Below are 19,291 nucleotides of genomic sequence, written 5' to 3' on the forward strand. Positions count from 1 at the left end.
CACATGATGGTGCGGCACCAATTTGATATGATATATTATCCGGAAGTTATTAGACACCAGGAGCCGTGAGCGACACACTTGGGGAAAGAGTTGCTGCAGGGACCGTAAAACGGCACGACACCGCATCGAAAGGATCAGGTGCTTTGATAGAACTACGGCCAGTTGGCCAGGTCTAGATGGGTACCGCCACAGCTTAATTTTTGTTTTGCCTCGTTACTCTCACTCCTAGAGCCAAAGTTAGATTTTCTGAGTCATATATTATGAGTGTTTGTATACATAAACTCACTTCAACCTTATGCAAATTCTTTTTTATAAATCATTGGAGAGGTGCATAGTATCATCATACCATTTTTAAAGGCCCAGAATTAATATGCTCATGATAAGCGTTTTTGAAATGTTTACTTTACAGGCAATGCTTGTATAATGACCCCTCCCAATAAGTTGTGCTGATGCTTTTCATATGCATATATAAAACTGCAGTGACTTACATAAGCGATTCACTGTTCACTTTACAAAATTGGGTGAACTCATTCAAACAACTTTACACTTGCCGAGAGCAAAGTAGACTTCAATGCACGCAACAATCTCAGCACTTGGGAACCATACACCATGAAATTAGTAAACTACACACAGTGTGTTCTAGTTTGAAGTCGTGGCATCTTATTCCATAGATTTTTTTTTCCCCTACAAACTTTTTTCCCCACAAACATCCAGAAATGAGCTGCTTGTGCGACATATTCAACCTTCAGTTTGCTTCAGTGCATTGCAAATCACAGAATAAAGATATTTAGGGCAATAAAGTGGGTACCTACCATAGTCTACTGCTACTCGATGTTAGTGATTCGTCCATTCATTTGTTCCAGACTCAACCATTATTTCAATATCCATGAAGTAGGATTCCTAAATTGAATATTTTCATAGTACAGCGTTACTATCTATTTACAACAGTCTATGTATGTTGTTTTAACATCATTAGAGCCCTCTAGACTTAAACTAACACCCCTATAGTCAACTTTGCATTAGCATTATGTAATATAGTAGTCACATCAGGGTGAAGGTGTCCCTGACATACTGTAATTAAAACTTGTGCTCATATGTGTTACTCTCAATTAAGTAGTTTTCAGAATCCAACTCCAAATTTGACTACCATTTGCATTTTTTTTCCATTTAGCAAAGTAATGTCAGTCTTCTCTTACTTACTATGTGTTACTTCATTCCACAGTGTATACTATTGCAATATGTCAACCTGTCTAAAGCACTTACCAAGCACTTGATGCTACTTATTGAGCGCACACACTGCTGCTTGAAGAGTTTTGCACATCCCAAAACATGGAGGCATGCATGCACTTACACATGCTCAAAAGTGAGGTATATTTAGCGGGGGAAGGCAGTTTGGTGCTCATGGGCAGGTCATATCATACAGTTTTACAGCTGCAGCTAATTGAGTCCATTGGGAATGTTGGGTGTGATTGAGGAAAAAAAGGCATACAGTACATTTTTGTTTATACCAGCCATAGACACACTAGAAATAACTGGGGGATAATATAGGCAGATTATTGATTTATTATATGATATACACAAAACTTCATAATAGACCATAGTATAATTTATTTATTTGTTTTAAAGCACCTCTTGGAGTCTGTGTGTGCTACTAATCCCATTGAAATGTGTGTAAGTGTTAAATAATTAACACAACACACTCTTTGACCCATTTTAGTCCGGAAGAGCTGAGCCACGCACAGCCCTTGAGGCCTTGTCCCAACTCACTGAGGATGGCAGCATACACACATTACACTTCACCCCATGTGACTGCGGTGCTGCAGGCGCTCTGTTAGAGAAAAGCGGATGCTGATTGACAGCTAACATAAGGTCTCCGTCACAGCTACTGTAATCGCATTCACTGCGGAAAGGAGAAGGCGTGCTCGGTGACGCCCTGACGGCCCCGAGGTATCAAATGCAGGATTTTTTACAATTTTTTTGCCCGAGTCACTGTGAAAAGTACAAGCTTTACCATGCACTTGATGTGGTATTAGTTGTTGGGAGTCTTTGAGATGTTACTCTGTTAATCGTGTTCGTACAACGTGTCAATGTGCTCTCATGGGAGTTCAGTAGCAAATCATATGAAAATATAAGCATATTTTATTCATAGCTGCACTACTTTCCAGTCACTGTTTCTTAAGCCTTATGAAAAAACACATACATCCACCATCCATCCTCCAGAACATGCACCCTATTGGCCCGAATTTAAGATGGCCTCTCAAAATGGTCTAATCCCTTTAATTTACTTTGAATATTGCAATAACTGTTAACACTTTACAATAATGTACACAATATTAGAGTCATTTGCAACAAATATCTATAGAGCGACGCATGGCTTTTACGCCATCGTTTCATGTCACAGCTTTTCTTCAAACAAGAACAAAGCACCAGAGTACCATATTAAGTATCTCTCCTGTATATGATTACACTGTCTCTATAATTATGAAATAATCTCCTGGGTTTTGCAGCCTATAGTTATTGGCCACGCAGTCTAATGACATGGGATATTAAGGCTGCATTCATCTACAGCGAGAAATAATAAGGCCGGTATGTGTGCGCTCACATATTGCAACCACTGCATTGTCCTACATAGAGATCCATTTTATATACCGTATAGAATGCAATATGTTGGTGAAGCTAATAATTAATTCTAAGATCCTTCCACTGCACAGGAATATCATTCATTTATGAATAACAGACTATATATTATCAGAAAAGTAAAGTCAATCATTTGCTTCCTATGTTATGTATCATAGCACACCCCTTCAGCGTGACAGTGTCTATATCAAAGCTATGGGGGTGGGTGAAAGGTCAGTGCTGACTGAGGCAGACAGATAGACTTTTTAATTGGATGAGTTTTTTTTTTCTCATGACAAATTGGTCATGGCTGATGTGTAAGAGAGTCATTTTCCATGGCTTTTTTTCCCTTGGCGTGATTGATGATAGTGTGGCTGATAAGGAATAAATGCTAAAATTGGAAATAGATGGATAAAAATCATAACAACAGACGGCAATACAAGCCTGTGTTATCTGTCTCTTTTGTGTTTTTTTTTTGACGTTATGGAAGGTTAATGGAGTTAATGGTGAAGGTTGCCATTCTCTTCAGTGTAATGAAAGAACACAAATGGGACATTTTCATTTCGAGATAACTTGGAGTTTCATTCAACTTAGCCTGTTGAGCAACATGGACAAAATGATAAAACATTTTAAGTGATTGGGAAAACATACTCCCAAGCCTAAACGGTAACCACATATTATATTTCATAGTTAGGTAATGTCTATAGCCCTTTTAGTGTTAGCTGTCATTGCCACAGTGAACAGTAAAGCAAAGCAGACACATATGAATATGTCATCGCATAACACAGAAAGAAGGCAGGGGATCAGAGAAATGACAGGAAGGGAATTGTAGAGAATGATGGCAAAAAAGGAGAACAAAGTTAATCTCATTAAAGCCCACTGTGAAAGTCAGACAAAGGGCCAGTGAACACAACCCAGCCAAGGGATTGTCTATCTTTTGTGCATCGCATACTTTTTCCGTTAATGCCTCAGGATGAAAGTGAATGCATGAACAACAGGAGGGCTTTTGTCTGTGACCTCAAAACCAATTAAACGAAAACTCCACAGTGCTCTCGAATAAGTGGGTGGACACTGGAGGGGCGGTGGGGGGTTCAGGTCGTGATCAAGCTTGGGCATTTCTTGCTACCTGGATGACTCATTCAGCGGGAAGCTGCTGCTCTCTTGCGTGAGTCCTCCTCGTTCGTCACTGCACGCCATGACGAAAGTTGTCGCTCCATGTTTGCATGCATGTCAGTGAGAGCTCACGTTAGATCTATCCTGGAAAGGTCATCAGTTAAAGTCATGAGGAGGCCCTGGCTTTAGATGAATCTGGATCAAAAGACGTGAAATTATGCTGACATCCAATGTATAAAATTGTGATTAATCAGATTGCATGCATCTTTAATGCATTGGTTTGACCAAACTTTGATTATTAAGCACTTGACACAAACTCAATACGTTTTAATATGTTTTAAGCAAAACGGTTTAATAAAATTCAAATAGTCATCATAACTCCTAGAGCTAAGCCAGAAGGTACCGCTCTTGATTTACCTTGCTTGATGTGTCAAATAAGATGTGAAATTATAATGACATCCAATGTATAAAATTGTGATTAATCAGATTGCATGCATCGTTAATGCATTGGTTTGATCAAACTTTGATCATTAAGCTCTTGACACAAACTCAATACGTTTTAATAAGTTTTAAGCAAAACGGTTTAATACAATTCAAATATTCATCATAACTCCTAGAGCTAAGCCAGAAGGTAACGCTCTTGATTTACCTTGCTTGATGTGTTTTTACATTTCCTACGTATAGCCATGAATTTTGGGTAGTGATTGAGAGATCCTACATCAAGAGAAGCCAGGTGAGGCGGCTCGAGTATTGTGGGCATGCCTAGCCAGATGGAGGCCCCGTGGTAGATCAGAGGACACGCAGGAGCGATTGTGTCTCACAGCTGCAATGAGAAAGCCTTAAGGTCCCCCAGATGGACGCCAGCTCGGATCGTTTCCCCAGCATCCCCGACTTGGGTAAGTGGGAAAAGAAAGGATTGATGGCTGGATCATAAATCCTTTGTTTACCTTGGCCAACTTTTGAGACACTTTTGGAGCGAGTCTCTGTGTCTTCAGGTCACTGGTGTGTGTGAGTGACAGGAGGAAATGCTCTGACTCGCTTAGGAAAAAGTTTTTTCTGCTACTTTAATCAATCTGTAGACCCCAAATATAAGACAATCTGTCTTGACAGCTTCGATAGCTTGAGTTGAGTTACTATATTGACTTGATAATTTTCCTCAAGGCAAGACAACATAGCTTTAGATGAAATTTCCCCATGGCCCTTGTGGCTGCAATGATCAATACAATGTAACATTTTGATTTGCTATTTGTCTTCATGTCCTGGATCTGCTGTATAATCATGCTAATGCAAAAAGCCTTATCCCTCACACCTTCGGGGGCTTTGACAAATTACAGTCTTCTTGTCCGTTGGCTCATTTCCCAAGCAGGACCTTGCTGCCTTACGGCAGTTTTTTTTTTCCATTCATTTTACTCAGTTCCCATAAAAGCTCTTTTGTTGTCTATTGAAAAAGGTGATGTGAAGATATCTACCTAGTCAGTCTGTGCATTGCAACATCTTTGTGTTGTGCTTGTCTCAAATCTTGTAAGATTCCATTGAGTTTTTACGACTCGTTGAATTCATTACTGAATTCAAGTAGAATGAATAAGAGATTATATTCACCATTTTTTTCTAAACAATGCAATACTAAGGGGCCATCCATAATTTTCAACATTTTCACAAGCGTACAAACCGTACGAGGGGGGGAGGGGGTTAAGACATCAACGTACGCTTTTTTGAAAACCAGAAAATGGCGATGTCTGTATGTTCGAACCGCGGGACGCAGTCAAATTTTAGCGCGAATAGACTGGTCCCCTGCCGTCGTATGCTAGCGCGAGAGCGTACCAGTCCATGCGATACTCATTCCAACACAACAATCAGACAATGGCCGACCCCGGTGATTTCGATTACCTATTTTTGTTCATCAAAAAGAGAATTACTGCCATTCATCGCTCACCGAGCAATGCATACGAACAATACATCAATGTTTACTGCTTTGTGCGTTCGGAAAGAAAGCGGAAGGACGCTGTAGCAGCTGGCCAGGCGGCTTGGAAAGGTTCCAAATCGAAGGAATCAAGCAGGGCGGATTTGTTCCGAAGTGCCGTTGAGAAAATGGAGAAGATCAAAACTAAACCGACCACCCTGAATCTATTCGCCAGCTCTGTGTTTATTTTCTATATTTGGGCATGGACCTGGCTGTGATTGCCATTTTCTGAATTACACTGTGGTGGTGAATTTGACTTTGTGGACAGTGCAGTAACAATCAATGTGATTTTCACTTCCTGTGATACACTGACTAGACTATAGGTGTGATTGTTAAGCCTTTTCAAAACAGTTGTGGCATCTTTATTGCGTACTTCGAATTGAGTTGAGTTCAAGGGTTGTGTCCATCATTTCAAAGAAGATTTTATCTCTTCAGGCTTCTGGAAACCAGGGGCAACTCTTCTGCTCCTTGAGTAATCATGTGTGTATACAAGAAGTATTCCCTTGTTTAAAAAATCCTGTGGAAAACAGTTGTTGCATCAGGACTTTTCTACATGTATCATTTGATAGAAAGAACAATACAAAAAGACCAAATTTGTAATACATTTGTATTTTCTTGAAAGAAAAATACAAAAAAGAGGCATTTTATATAATTTTTTTATCTTGCTCGTGTTCAATACAATGTTGATGGGCAGTGACTGATTGACCAGAGTCCCAAAATACAGCCAGAGAACACTATTGGACATGTTCGAATTTCATGGCTGTATTGGGTCAGTTGGTCATGGACCCATCAACATTTTTCATTTGGGATTGTACTCTTTTTAGGGGGGGGGGTTGCTCAAAAGAGTACTCTTTGTACTCTTGTGAAAATGTTGAAAATTATGGATGGCCCCTAAAAGCATCGACTCCAAATTAATTTAACATGTTTTTCTATGGATCACAACCCGTCCACTAAATTTGGTGAAAATCCGCTCAGTGATTTCTGCCTAATCCTGCTCCCAAACAGTTGACTGACGGTCCAGTAAAAAAGCAAACAAAACTCCACTGTGTCCTTGGTGAGGATAAAAAGAGCCCGAGTGGGATGATCGGCCTCAAATCACATCACGGCTTTGAGCCACAGACAATTAGTTTTGAAAGAGAAAGTGTTCAGGTATGATTAAAAGAGCATAAATGATACCTTTATGTCCCAGTGAAGATGATAGGAGAGTTGTACAACAAATATACAGTTTATTGATTAAAAAGTGTTTTAAACAGCAGCTCTTGATCTGCATTAGTTGTCAGTCCATTGCTTTATTCCAACCACTTAGTTTGAAGGAAGATTATTTGATAGGAATGCTTAGTTGCAATTGATTAAGGAAGCACAGTTAAAAGCTATGTGGGATGATTTGAGTTATAATAGCTGTTAAGGATGTGTGTGTATGTGATTTAAAATACTGCTAACGCAAGTGGGTTGCATCTGAGATAAATCCCTAAATTATGTCCGACTTTTGAGAATGTAAATGTTCAATTATAAGCACTTTCGGACAATAAAAGTGCCTCTTTGAAATTGATTATCCCTTCACTTCTTTTCACGCACTCTTTCCCTGCAGATGGAGACCAACTGTTGTGAGGGAAAGACCATCTTGTTTCGGTGATGAGAAGTGCAGTATGAAGCTCTAATTTCTCTCAATAGCTCTTGAAAATAAATCTCAACGGATTTACTGGTCGCTATTACTTTGTATAATGCTCAGACTTGAAGTTAATTAGCTTTCTTTATGCATTATTTTGACCTTTTATATATTGTACTAGCCTTTAATACGTGGGCTCCTTGTCAGTGCTTATTCTTTTAAAGGCAAAGTTCTGACTCTGCAATATTCACAGCTTCCATTATAAAAAGTGCACAAGAGCAGATTGTGTGGCAACAGAGTTTTATATGCCATTTAGTTTTATGAATGTCAGTAAGTTACTGTTGCTAATGGCTTGTTGTGAAATCATGCACACATTTAATGACCGCAGGAAACTTTTTTTGAACAGATAGTCCAGTAGTCGTCACTCATCACTTACCTTACATGCAATGTATATGGAAGTAGTTCATCATCACTCCATCCCAATTTAGGTCTTTTTTTAATTTACTGGCAAGGAACAACTCAATTTATTTGAAGCAAAAACAGTAACCCAACTTCACACTTGATGTATTACCTCAGTAAACATTTTCCTAATGAGTTTATTGTCTCCATTGCTTGTTTTAAGTTATTTTCTAAATGATGGTCCCATCTAGAGTACATGTGATAGTAGGGGGAGTGTATTTGGGAGATGATTACATTCAAATTAGGAAACAGGTCTAATAAAACGTGTCTACCAATGACTGATAACAACGCCAAATTAGGGTCATAGCAAAGACAAAGACATTGGTTGCTTTTTTTTGTCCATAAAAGCACTTGGACATTTTGTCATTGTAGAGCAAACTGTGCAACTTTTGACATCTTCTCACAAAGCAAATGCCTCATTAACCTTGAGCATTTTTACAATTTTGATCTGTATGTTTGCTGTGCCTCTTTGCATATCTTCTCATTGCATGTTGTGTCGCCTCTCTCCCAACATTTGTTTGTTTTTGATAAGCCGTCAGTTAAATAGAAGGGCCACGATGCCGCAATCAGTCCTTGAAAACTCACTTAAATTCGTTTAGACTTGTGTTTGATGGACATAAAAGGAGAGCTTCGTGATTGTCATTTCTTCTTTCAAGAGTGACCTTGGAGTTTTTTGTTTTTTTTATTTCTGCTCTTCAGAAGCTGCTTTGTGTTTCGAAAGATGTCCTGGTGATTTGTGTGCATTGTCAGGTTGCGACTCACCAAACTACTGTCGACTATAGATTTGTATGCTTTGACACAGCCGCCAAATTGTCCATAGGTATGAATGTGAGTAGTTGTTTGTCTATATGTATCCTGTGATTGGCTGGCCACCAATCCAGGTTGTACCCTGCCAAAGTCAACTGGGATAGGCTCCGGCATACCCTTGCACCCCTACTGAGGATCAGCGGTATAGAAAATGGATGGATGCTTTGACGCAGCTCAGGTCTCCCAGTAACAACATATCCAGGTATATTGTTGTGTATTGAATTAAAAGACTCATTACACTGGGCCACCAGACCCTTTATGGTTTCAGCATTCATGGTTCACTTGCGGTAAACAGCATAGCTCAGTCCTTTGCCTCCCTATTAAGACATTCTGAGCCCAAGTCATGAATCTCACTGGCAGAGAGATCAATTGTTGAACAAGTGGCATTGAATTTTCTACTAGCGTGCATTGAGACCCTTAGGTTTATGTTTCTGGCCCATCCCTGCTCCTTTGCAGACTGTAGGAAGGAAGTGTGTTTTTAACTGCTTAGACTAGGAAATACATTTATCCTTACAACCGTGTTTGGCTTTTATCAGCTACTTCATCCTCATAAACCCTGGACTAAAGAGGGCCGTTTTGCTGGGAAAATATATGTAACATAGTTCTGCATCTTCAATACAATTCTATATAGATGATTTTGATATTAAATAAAAGCGAGACTCTGTAAGTGTAACCGATACTGTTAATAAGTGACTTTTACTGGTTGAGGAGTGATACTTGTGCTGTTGTTAGCTTTGAAACACTGCCAAAGGCTGCCACATTCGTGTTTTGTGCAATAGATTGATTTATGGCATATGCTGTTCCCAGCCTCCTTACTTGTTTTTGACATTTTCACATTTAATTGCTGGTGGTTTTAATTGCCGTCTGTTTTGCTAAAATTGTTTTCCTTCTGCTTTTAGCGGATATTTATGTGAACATATATAGTATACATATATTGATACAGGCATGGCAAAGCCACTACTATTGCAACATAGATGCAGCCCAGTATGGTGGTATTATAAGGATTTAATGCCCATGTTACGGTTGAAGACAAGTGGAAGAAAGAAAATGCCGCAATGACGTGTTATTCCCGCAAAGATACATTTCTTTCAATCAGTGTCCACGTTGTATTTTCTATGAAGTCAGAAAATTAGTTGGGGAAAAAGCTGATGGGGTTCCCTTAGAAGGTTTAACAATATTCCCTGCTGGGAGCAGAATTCTTCCAGTAAATTATACAGAAGGCACAGAAATAGAAGAACAGATATTTTGGTACTGTTAGACCAGGGAGGTAAAGGAAAGGAGGGCGGTTTGAAACTCCCTTACCTGAGACATAACTGCCCTGAAGGCCTTGTTTCATACTATGGTAAAGGTTGATGGTTTCTATGTCCCGAGGGATGGGTGTTTCAAGAACTAGAAGACCTGTATTGGTGTTCTGTTTTATGTGGAGTACACAAAGCCCCGGTGTACGGTGAAGGTCAAAGCCAACACTCGGATACTGCCCTTCTGGACTTTCACGGTGATTACCCCGGATGGAGCATTGATACGTATGTCTCGAAAAGCAGTGTTTGCTCATATGTGTGTGCTGTACCTGTGGATTAAATCAGCTCGTGCAATAATCCGCATCATTAAAATGCTGAAAGTTTAGTTTGGGCTTTAAAGTCACTGTGACCCTCACTCCACTGTACAGACCTGCATACAGAGCAGACTCCTGATTGATCTTTCCAAAGTGGCTGCAATTACAAGGGACGTTTTTCTCCCCTCCTCTCCAGAATGTCCCTCGACTTAACTAACCATGGAAACACCCACATGTGAACATGAGCTGTGTTCATTAGACGGCATACGCCGATGCGATCATGCCCGAAAACGGTGATTTAACATGTTTGATCCTGCTGTGAAGCCGATCACCTCTGACACCGAAACTGCACCCATTTGTCATTATGCATACATGAGTCTCGCCCCTGGAATACAGAACAGATGACATCACATTTTCCATCGTATGAAAGGTTGTCTTTGTGCACAATAATGAAAGGCATTCACAGGGTGCTTCACTCTTGGGTCTGTTTTAATCAAATTATCCTTCATTTCTATGGGAGCAAATTATTTGAATGACATGCACCGGCATTCACATTAATCCGCCATAAATTATACACAGATACATCATGAACTGGGGAGGGGGTGGAGGGGGCGTGGTCGCAAGAGTCACTATAATGCAAGCAGAATGAGCAGAAAAATTGTGAAAAATGAAGACCTGTATTAACCATCCTCTTCACATACTTCTATGGGGGCACCGACACAGCACCAGGATGACAAGTCATTCAATCTCTCCGTTCTATCCCTCCTGCTTGGAGAGAAACGGACATGTGGTCCTTCCTTTTCGCTTCACCTCCCATTCACAGCATAGCAAAGGTGTGGATGGGTCTGTGCGCACCGATAGGCATGGGCTATTTGCATATTTTGAAATATGTATTTCAATATCTGACAGTAATGTGCAGGCTACGGGTTTGCTGCAGGGATAAAAGAGATTACTAGTTAGCTTCGAACAACGTGGGGGAGAATGACAAAGTAAGAAGCCAAAACTGTACCACTTCCACAGGGAATGGGGGGAGAACGTCTTTTTACTATTTCATGTCAGACATGCAATGGCTCCATGCATTGTGAAGGTAATGTAATCTAAGGTATATGTGTTATCAGTGTAACATTAATGACACCTACTGACATTTTCGATAGTGAGGCAGCAATGTTCATGTGATCATCTTAATATTCTTTCAAAAAATATGGGCAAAAAAGTGGGCCATGCATTGTTTTGTGACATTTTTACACCATGGAAAGAACCAGACTAAGTTGTCGATGCCATCAACTGATTCAGACCAGAGAAAGTCAACTATATGCATTAAAAACACCCCTAACGAGTCGCATCACATCATGGGATACGTACAATATCACGCTCCAGTCAAAAACATTCACCCCTTTCATTTTGCCATGACCAAAACACATTTCACTGAAAAAAAAGCTCATTAAAAAGTAGCACTTTGGGCCCAAGCAACGGAAAACTGATTTAGTGCCACACTATCAAGACAATAATAAACTAATATGGCAAGGTGCAAAGGAACCATAGAATCGGCCACAACACCCTTCATAAGACCTCCGTCAGTCTGCTCTGCACTGCATTTGGTGCTCCCTGTAGTCCCCTTCACTCTCAGACGTCTGGGTTGTGTGAAAAAGGGGTAAGGTATAAAATCTGGAATGATTTTAATACATGAGTGCAGTAAGTGTGTTTAGGATAGCTTTTATTGTTGCAGCATAAGCTTCACCGTGTAGATTTAGCTATGCATGTTCCGCACCAAATATATCACACTAGCCCCATCAATTTTAGGAGGTCATTTGTAGCATCACTTGTGTTACTGTGTCCTATGATAAAAACCCCACCGTCTCCTCAAATGACTTTGCCTTTAACAACTGTGCAAGTGCCTTGTAAGCAAGAACTCTCATTAACATACAAATCAGGGGACACATTAAGTGTTTGTGAAGTATGATATGCATTTACTTTTCCAAAGCCTGGGAATTAAGTGCCTTGTCCCTGCAATTGTCAATGCTAGTCATGTTTTTTTTGGTTGGCCAACAGTTTTTTAATTTGTTCCACATTAACATTTCCGTCTATATATGCATACAGCCTTGTTAATCATAATCATTCCTACCATTTCAGTGCCTTCAGGGATATTTTGATAGACTGTGTTTTTGCATTGTGGCCACTTAGAATAGAATACAACATAATAAAAGATGGACTTCTTGGTTTTAGATAAAACACCAAGATTACCAGACATAGTTTAAGTGTTTTTGCGCAATAGGCCTTTCCTTGAAAGCCATTATGGTGCACAGGATGTACTAACTAATGTGTCTACCGTGTGCAATCTCTTAACTTCACATTTGCATGCTAAAATGCTCCCATCCTAATAATCCAATGTACTTAGATCTGTTCTCTCTCTCTGTGCTTACAGGTTCACCGGCCCCAACCTTCCCTCACCCATTATTAGCAGCAAGAACTGGCTTCGTCTGCATTTTACATCAGATGGCAACCATAAGATGAAAGGTTTCAGTGCCCAGTACCAAGGTAAGGATAAGATGGACCATGTCAAAAGAATTATGCAAATTGATTTCTATCTGCATCTTTGCCCAAGTGCCAAAATCCAACCAAAAACCTGCATATGGAGGAAATCAAAAGGAGATTCAAATCAGTACTGATGCAGTGAACTCTGCAACAGTTGCCCTCCAGAGATGAAGCACTTACGCTTTGCATTTTTGGACCGCTTCACCCACAAGCACAAAATCTGAACCTGCGAACTTGTGTCAAAAGATAATTTAAAATATAAGAGGGCGTTTGCCATGAAATCTGCTGAGCACAATCCTGTTCCCAGGGAAATAAAATGTTAATGACCTTACTTTTCATTTTGTTCCACTCTCAAGATGACACTGAACGGAGAAGATGATTTCAAGCCCAGTGGAGGAAAAGTGACAAGATTTGTTATGGCTTTTAGCACAAATGAACAAAGTCATTTTATTAGTCACCCAAATAAGATAAGACGTATATGTATGAGAAATAGTCATCTTATATTCAGGGTGACATGAAAATCAACACAGTCTGAGCTTTTCTGCTTGTCACTCACACATTCACACCAGTGACATGTAGGACTGCAGTGACGAGTAATGGGAATTTTGGCTCTTCAAGGGAACCGTCTTTTCTGGCCTGGACGTTGATGCCCAAATAAAATTCCTCCCAGTGCCGCTTCAATTTCTTGTGCTGTTACTGTTTAGGTTCAAGGGCCAACTCTGAGAAGGGATGATCTGGGGAAAAACAGATTATTCCTCCACCAAAAAAAGGTTGCTCTCTAAGGTTGTCTGTGCTTCAGAGACAGCGGGGGGAAGACAGACAAATAAGAAAGGAAGCAGGGGAGCAATATAGAATACCATAAAATAAGTAATGGAAAGGTAGAAATCCTGAGGGATTACAGGCCCACGTATACAGTAGATACCGTACATTTGTTTGGAAGATCAGAAAGAAATTGGAGACTTAATACTTTAATTAGATTAAACTCACATATCCCCATTTCTTATCCCCACCGGCCATTCTCATGGTGACACTTGCCATAATGCCACAGCAAGCTTTCAGTAAACCCTTTTATTACCTGCTGGTAGCTAAGATCTCATGATGATACGCCTTCATTTTTTTCCCTCTTCTTTCAGTTTTTTTTTTTAGTAGTCAGCAGCATCAGAAACAAGCTTCTTTGCCATAATAAAATGACGTACCGACATGCCAGCATAATTGCTTTGAATTCTATCGAACGAGAAAGTGAGCAAAGCAGATGAAAACAGTTAACTGTCAGGAACTGACAAAGTAATCAAACCGAATTAGCGTAAAAGCGAGCTGAGATGTCGTTTGTTGAAATTGTTCTATAAATATTCACTCAGGTGATGGCTATTTATTTTTCTCAATTCATGAAATGGTGACCCTTCGTCTCCATTCCTCTTCACAATCTCTAATTTATTGATTTTCAGACCTGACTAAATAAGTACAATTCCTTATTTATAAAGCAAATATTTTCATAAACACAGAAAACCTGTTTACGACCTTCTAAATATGTCATTTTTTTAATTAAAGCCCTCTAGACATGAAATAACAACCCTACAGCCACTTTTACACTGCTGTTACCCGCCATAGTAGGCATAAGGGCACCCATGCTTGTGTGTGTAGCTTTAAAAGTTTGAGTGCAAGGGGAGATAAGTGACATTGGGAGCTCAGTGTTGTGTTAGCTTAGCGTGGGGTACAACTGCTATAGTAGCCTGCGTTAGGAAATGTGCCTGTGGTGAGGTAATTCAGACCTGCAATAAAAGCCTGTTTTTCTGGCGATCAAAATGATGCTGATGATTGTTCCTCACCAAACATTGAGGTAACGATTGGGTTTTAAGCACAACGTGGTGAGGGATTACTGTAATCGGATGTATTATATTATAGTCAATTCTGCATTGTTGAACTGTGCTGTTTTGTTTTTCCTCCCCAGTCAAGAAGATGACTGAACTGAAGTCCCGAGGTGTAAAGATGTTGCCGACCAAAGACAACTACCACAAGCTATCAGTGTGTAAGTCACGAAAAAGAACTCCTCATAAGTGATCAGTGAGATAAGTAAGCCTTTGTTCATCATTGGCAAGATGACTTCTATTTGATATTGCATATGCCATCTACAGAAATACTCCAAGAGAATAAAAGGGGCTGAAAAGGCTCGGCACTGCTCGTCGGACTTCAATTTTCATGCCTGCGAATAATATTTGTTGACATTCTTGACAGCACAAGTTCCGTTTTACAAGAGTACAGACCAGTAAAAAGTGCAGCTTGTCTGCTGCTAGTCCACTTTTGCCATTTATTTAAATGATTAAAATTAAAATAGGACTTATTTGATGTATTTGTCTGAACTATTATTACCATTTCAGTCGGCATCATCCCGTGTCTGAAACTACATCAAAAGGTGGAAAAATGCCAGGTTGACTTTCCACCACCAATGGCATTTTGATAACATTTATACAGAACAGCATTTTATATATATATAATTTTTATACATTGAAAAATGAAATCATTTATTTTCTTATTTCCCTACTTGTATTTTTTGTGTGTAGTGTCTCAAATGGGTGTGGCCCAAGGACACAACATGTGTCCCGACCCTGGCATCCCAGATCGTGGCAAAAGAAAAGGTTCAGACTTCAGGTAGAAACAAAGAACGCATGCAAAGTCTTTCAGCGTTAGTAGAGATCTGTGACATTTTTCTTCCTGCCTATGGAATCCGGCTACAGGCGCGGAGCCACCGTGCATTTCTCCTGCGACGAGGGCTACGAGCTGCAGGGCTCCAAGAGCATCAGCTGTCTCAGAGTGACTGACAGCTATGTGGGCTGGAGTGACGAGCGGCCCATCTGCAGAGGCAAGTGTTGACACTGCGCTTGACCGTGTTGGCACACGGTGGACTGGGGGGGTCAACACCATATGACCTCCTCTTCCTGCTTCATATTGGTTACTGAGGTTACCTGGTTTGTGTGAGTCTTATTTTAGATAACACACAGGGATTGGCAATGCTTCCTTCTTCCATCACTTGAGGATTGCAGGCATTTGGTAACAGATGTCTTGTGTGTAGAAATGGCTTTTATATCCGCATGAGATACTAATTTTACTTACAAAAGAGGGTTTCTAGTTTCAGTAAGACCATATGTTTTTAGCAACACAAGACAATAGAAATGATTAGTAGTTAAATACAACATGACGCACATGACGAATGTAATTATATGGTCAAGTGGTCAGGATATTGGCCAGTTCGGGAAGATCTGGGTTCAAATCTTCATTTGGCATCTTTGTATGGACTTTGTATCTTCTCCACGTGCGACTCAAAACACTGTAGTCAAGTGTCACAAAGAAATAATATATGTAGAAAACATCAACGGCTGATGGAACCTAGCAAAAATGCCCGTTTAAAATGTTCCTCACCATCATCCTGATGAAAGCGTCGGTATGGAGCCTTTGTCTTGCTTCACTTGCTTAAATGATTATTAGGAATAATTGAAGATCTGTATCTTAATTTAGCATTAGTCATTCTTCCAATGAACAGCGCTATCATTAGCATACGGATGGGATGGAAAAAAAAAGTTTATATCGTTTTCTTTTTTTGGCTACGCTTTTGCTGGTTGCTCTGCTGCAGTCCCTCTGCACTGTATTATTTTTATGGGGGTCACCCTCAGGGTCAGAACAACTCATATTAATTGCCCTTAACTTTCTTAAGCTTTTTTCGCTGGGAGTTTTATAGGGTATCAGGGCCCTTAATTTTAGGTTACTCTAGGTACACACAATCACACACTTGCCTTCAAGCACTCATTGAAATTCTGCTTTAATTTGAAAGGACGTTTAACAGCTCCAGCATGCAGACACCCGCGGGCCCTGATAAGAAAAGTCACATTGTCCTTTGAAGGATGCGTTGCTTCAAAGTGTTCACAGTTTAGAGTCCACGGTTATTATTATTATTATTGTTATTCTACAGTATCGTTCAAGCTATCTGTTGTAGTCACTGTATCGCTGGTGTCGGTGCTAAATATTTTGCAAGCGGCATTCAACTTTATTTAACATCTGCTGGTGGACCAGTAAATTGTCCACTGCAGCATCAGGATGAGCTTGAAGCATCATTTACAGAACCCGACTGTGAAGGGAAGCATCTTACTCGTGTCTGACATGAGAGATGGCAGTCTGGCAGCTTTCACATAGTTTTATTTCTCAAAGTTATGATTGTCATCGTAAATCTCAGTGAAGTCTTTGGCAGGGCTTCAAGGTTTTTACACAGACCCATAAAACGACACTGCCTTTCCTCCTTTGGTTTACACATTTTGCCACTTGACATCAGTAGGAAACAGAATGCAAAGCTGTAGCATCAGCATATAGAAACGATATGGTCAAGAGTCTACCCCGAGGGTCTTCTTATGGAGTGCATAACTTTGTCTGAATCCGTAAAAACAGATGATGATGTGCCAGTAAGATAGTGAGAAATCCAATTTAGGAGCATGCCTTTAAGGTCTAAACACCACTGGAGCATAGTAGACTGCATAGTGGACGACACTCGAGTTAACGTATTCTTCCTTTTTAGCCCCAATGTGTGGTGGTCAACTAAAAGGCCCTGGTGGTGTCATCACATCCCCAAACTACCCAGTCCAGTACGACAACAATGCCAACTGCACTTGGGTCATCACAGCGACAGACATGTCTAAGGTAGGAGTCGATAAATATTGGATGCGTATTCCTGGGGTGTGTCAAGTGATGTACTAAGCTGCAATCAAGGAAACCGTCACCTGATTCATTTTATTCTTAAGCCAATTCACCACATGGTGCAGGTTCTTTGGTAGAGCAATATTACAGATAAGGGAAATAAGATAACATTGGCAACAGGCCAGTCAAAGACAAATGGAGTTATTAGAAATACCTGTGGTGTAAGAAAAGAACAGAGTGATGGTGAGGTTTTCTTAGCATGAAAGATAAGCGCTATAACCACCGTGAAGGCCACCCAGCCAGCTTTGCTGAAATCTTTCTGTCTGCAGTCTTCCTACGACGTACTGCAAGAAGACATGACACTATGTGGTGTCCCAAATAGGGCGAGCCTTTATCCCTGCATGATCACATCATGTTATATACCGTATATTTGAAATGTTACTTTAAAAATACCAAAATATCATATGATCTATGCCATGATACATTCATTTCTTTCTTCGGTTGCTTGTACGGACATTCCTTGGTTGACACTTCTGGTGTGGATTTCGAAGAATCCGCCCCACAAACCATCCATCTTGTCTCTTCCTCTATGGCCATTGTTCATTAGGCAGGGAATTTTACATTGCACTGAGTGCAATTTGCATTTATATAAGCTTTTTCATTAGACTCTCTCAGCTCTCTGAAGACATTTGAAAAAAAATGTGGTGCAAAGTCAGGGGCAGCCAATTTAAAATACCGGGATGACTAAGGTGGACCTTGCTTTGCTTTTTTTGTTATTTCATCTTTCAGTAATGTTGGTGTTGTCTTTATTAATTTAACTCAATATTCAAACTCAATATTTATCACCATGCAATATTATTTAAATGAGTCAATTTAATAAATGTGGATAACCATTTAAGCCTTGGGTTTGTAGTGCGGCACACTGAGACCTCCCATCGGACAATAGAATACCCGTATGGCAACCTAACTCATTTTCTTGGGCTTACAGTGGTAGCTCTGTACCATTGTTTTAGTTATGGTATTCATTTCCTGTACACAGTAAATGGTATTTCAATTGACACACATTGACACAGTTGGCACACTTACTTATGGCGCAGCATCAGGAGCAATCGGGGGTTCGGTATCTTGCCCAAGGATACTTCCACATGATCACAGAAGAACGAAGGATCGAACCCGCAACTTACATGCGGTAGTGTTTTTCACGTCTATCACATTTTTGGCACCTGCATCATTTTTGCCCCCATGGTGAGTAATTTAGCAGTCATGCTCAATAAAAATACCCTGGCAGTGAGTCAACAAGGCATCGGTGCGTTGTTTGGACACCTGATGTCAACGATGCAGTTCAGGGCAAATGGACTAAATTGTTAAGTGGATTTTTTTCTTCATTTTACGATAGATGGCAGCGAATGCATTGATGAATGATTTGCGTTGTCTTACTAAAAGTTCGAAGGTCTAAATAGAGCTTTGCCAGACAAATGTTGAAAAGATGTGATGAAAGACTCGAGATATCTTTCAGGTATGTCCCAGCATCCGTTATTTATGGTTGTCTTGTCACCGTCACGGCTGGTGTCTAGGTGATCAAGCTGACTTTTGAGGATTTTGACCTGGAGCGAGGCTACGACACGCTGACAGTGGGAGACGGCGAGGTGGTGGGGGACCAGAAGACAATCTTTCATGTGTGAGTGACTCTACTGACCTCCATTTCTCAGTACTTAAGATCTCTCCGTCTGTTTGCAAACTAATTTAGTCGCCTCCCTTGACGCCTTTGTGGCCTTCCAATTTTATTGTCGTCCCTTGTATTCTGTTTAATCATATTTTGCCATAGACTTTGTATTAACGCGGTTATTCTGTTTTTTCCACAACTTGATGCAGTGTGAAATAACCACAGCACTACAGCGTTGTTCAAGACGATCAAAGCAAATGAGTGAATCATTATAGCAGGAATCATAATTGCCATCCATGGCGCCTT

The 19,291-nt window shown here is 40.2% G+C and overlaps 1 protein-coding gene across 2 annotated transcripts in view; it reads left to right on the forward strand.

Annotated features, from left to right (window-relative positions):
• The window catches only part of csmd2 (CUB and Sushi multiple domains 2), a 148,775-nt gene that overhangs the window by 55,815 nt on the left and 73,669 nt on the right, over positions 1-19,291 (forward strand). Inside the window, exons 1-7 of one of the 2 annotated variants that reach the window (XM_058046313.1) lie at positions 9,836-10,084; positions 12,536-12,648; positions 14,594-14,671; positions 15,204-15,291; positions 15,378-15,502; positions 17,204-17,325; positions 18,897-19,000. In XM_058046313.1, the coding sequence (XP_057902296.1) occupies positions 12,621-12,648; positions 14,594-14,671; positions 15,204-15,291; positions 15,378-15,502; positions 17,204-17,325; positions 18,897-19,000 (545 nt within the window). In that variant the 5' untranslated portion in view covers positions 9,836-10,084; positions 12,536-12,620. Of the gene's footprint in view, positions 1-9,835; positions 10,085-12,535; positions 12,649-14,593; positions 14,672-15,203; positions 15,292-15,377; positions 15,503-17,203; positions 17,326-18,896; positions 19,001-19,291 lie in introns of those variants that run through there. The other variant, XM_058046312.1, reaches the window with a different exon arrangement.

Source organism: Doryrhamphus excisus, chromosome 14 (assembly GCF_030265055.1).
Source record: "Doryrhamphus excisus isolate RoL2022-K1 chromosome 14, RoL_Dexc_1.0, whole genome shotgun sequence".
In the NCBI taxonomy this organism is placed as follows: domain Eukaryota; kingdom Metazoa; phylum Chordata; class Actinopteri; order Syngnathiformes; family Syngnathidae; genus Doryrhamphus; species Doryrhamphus excisus.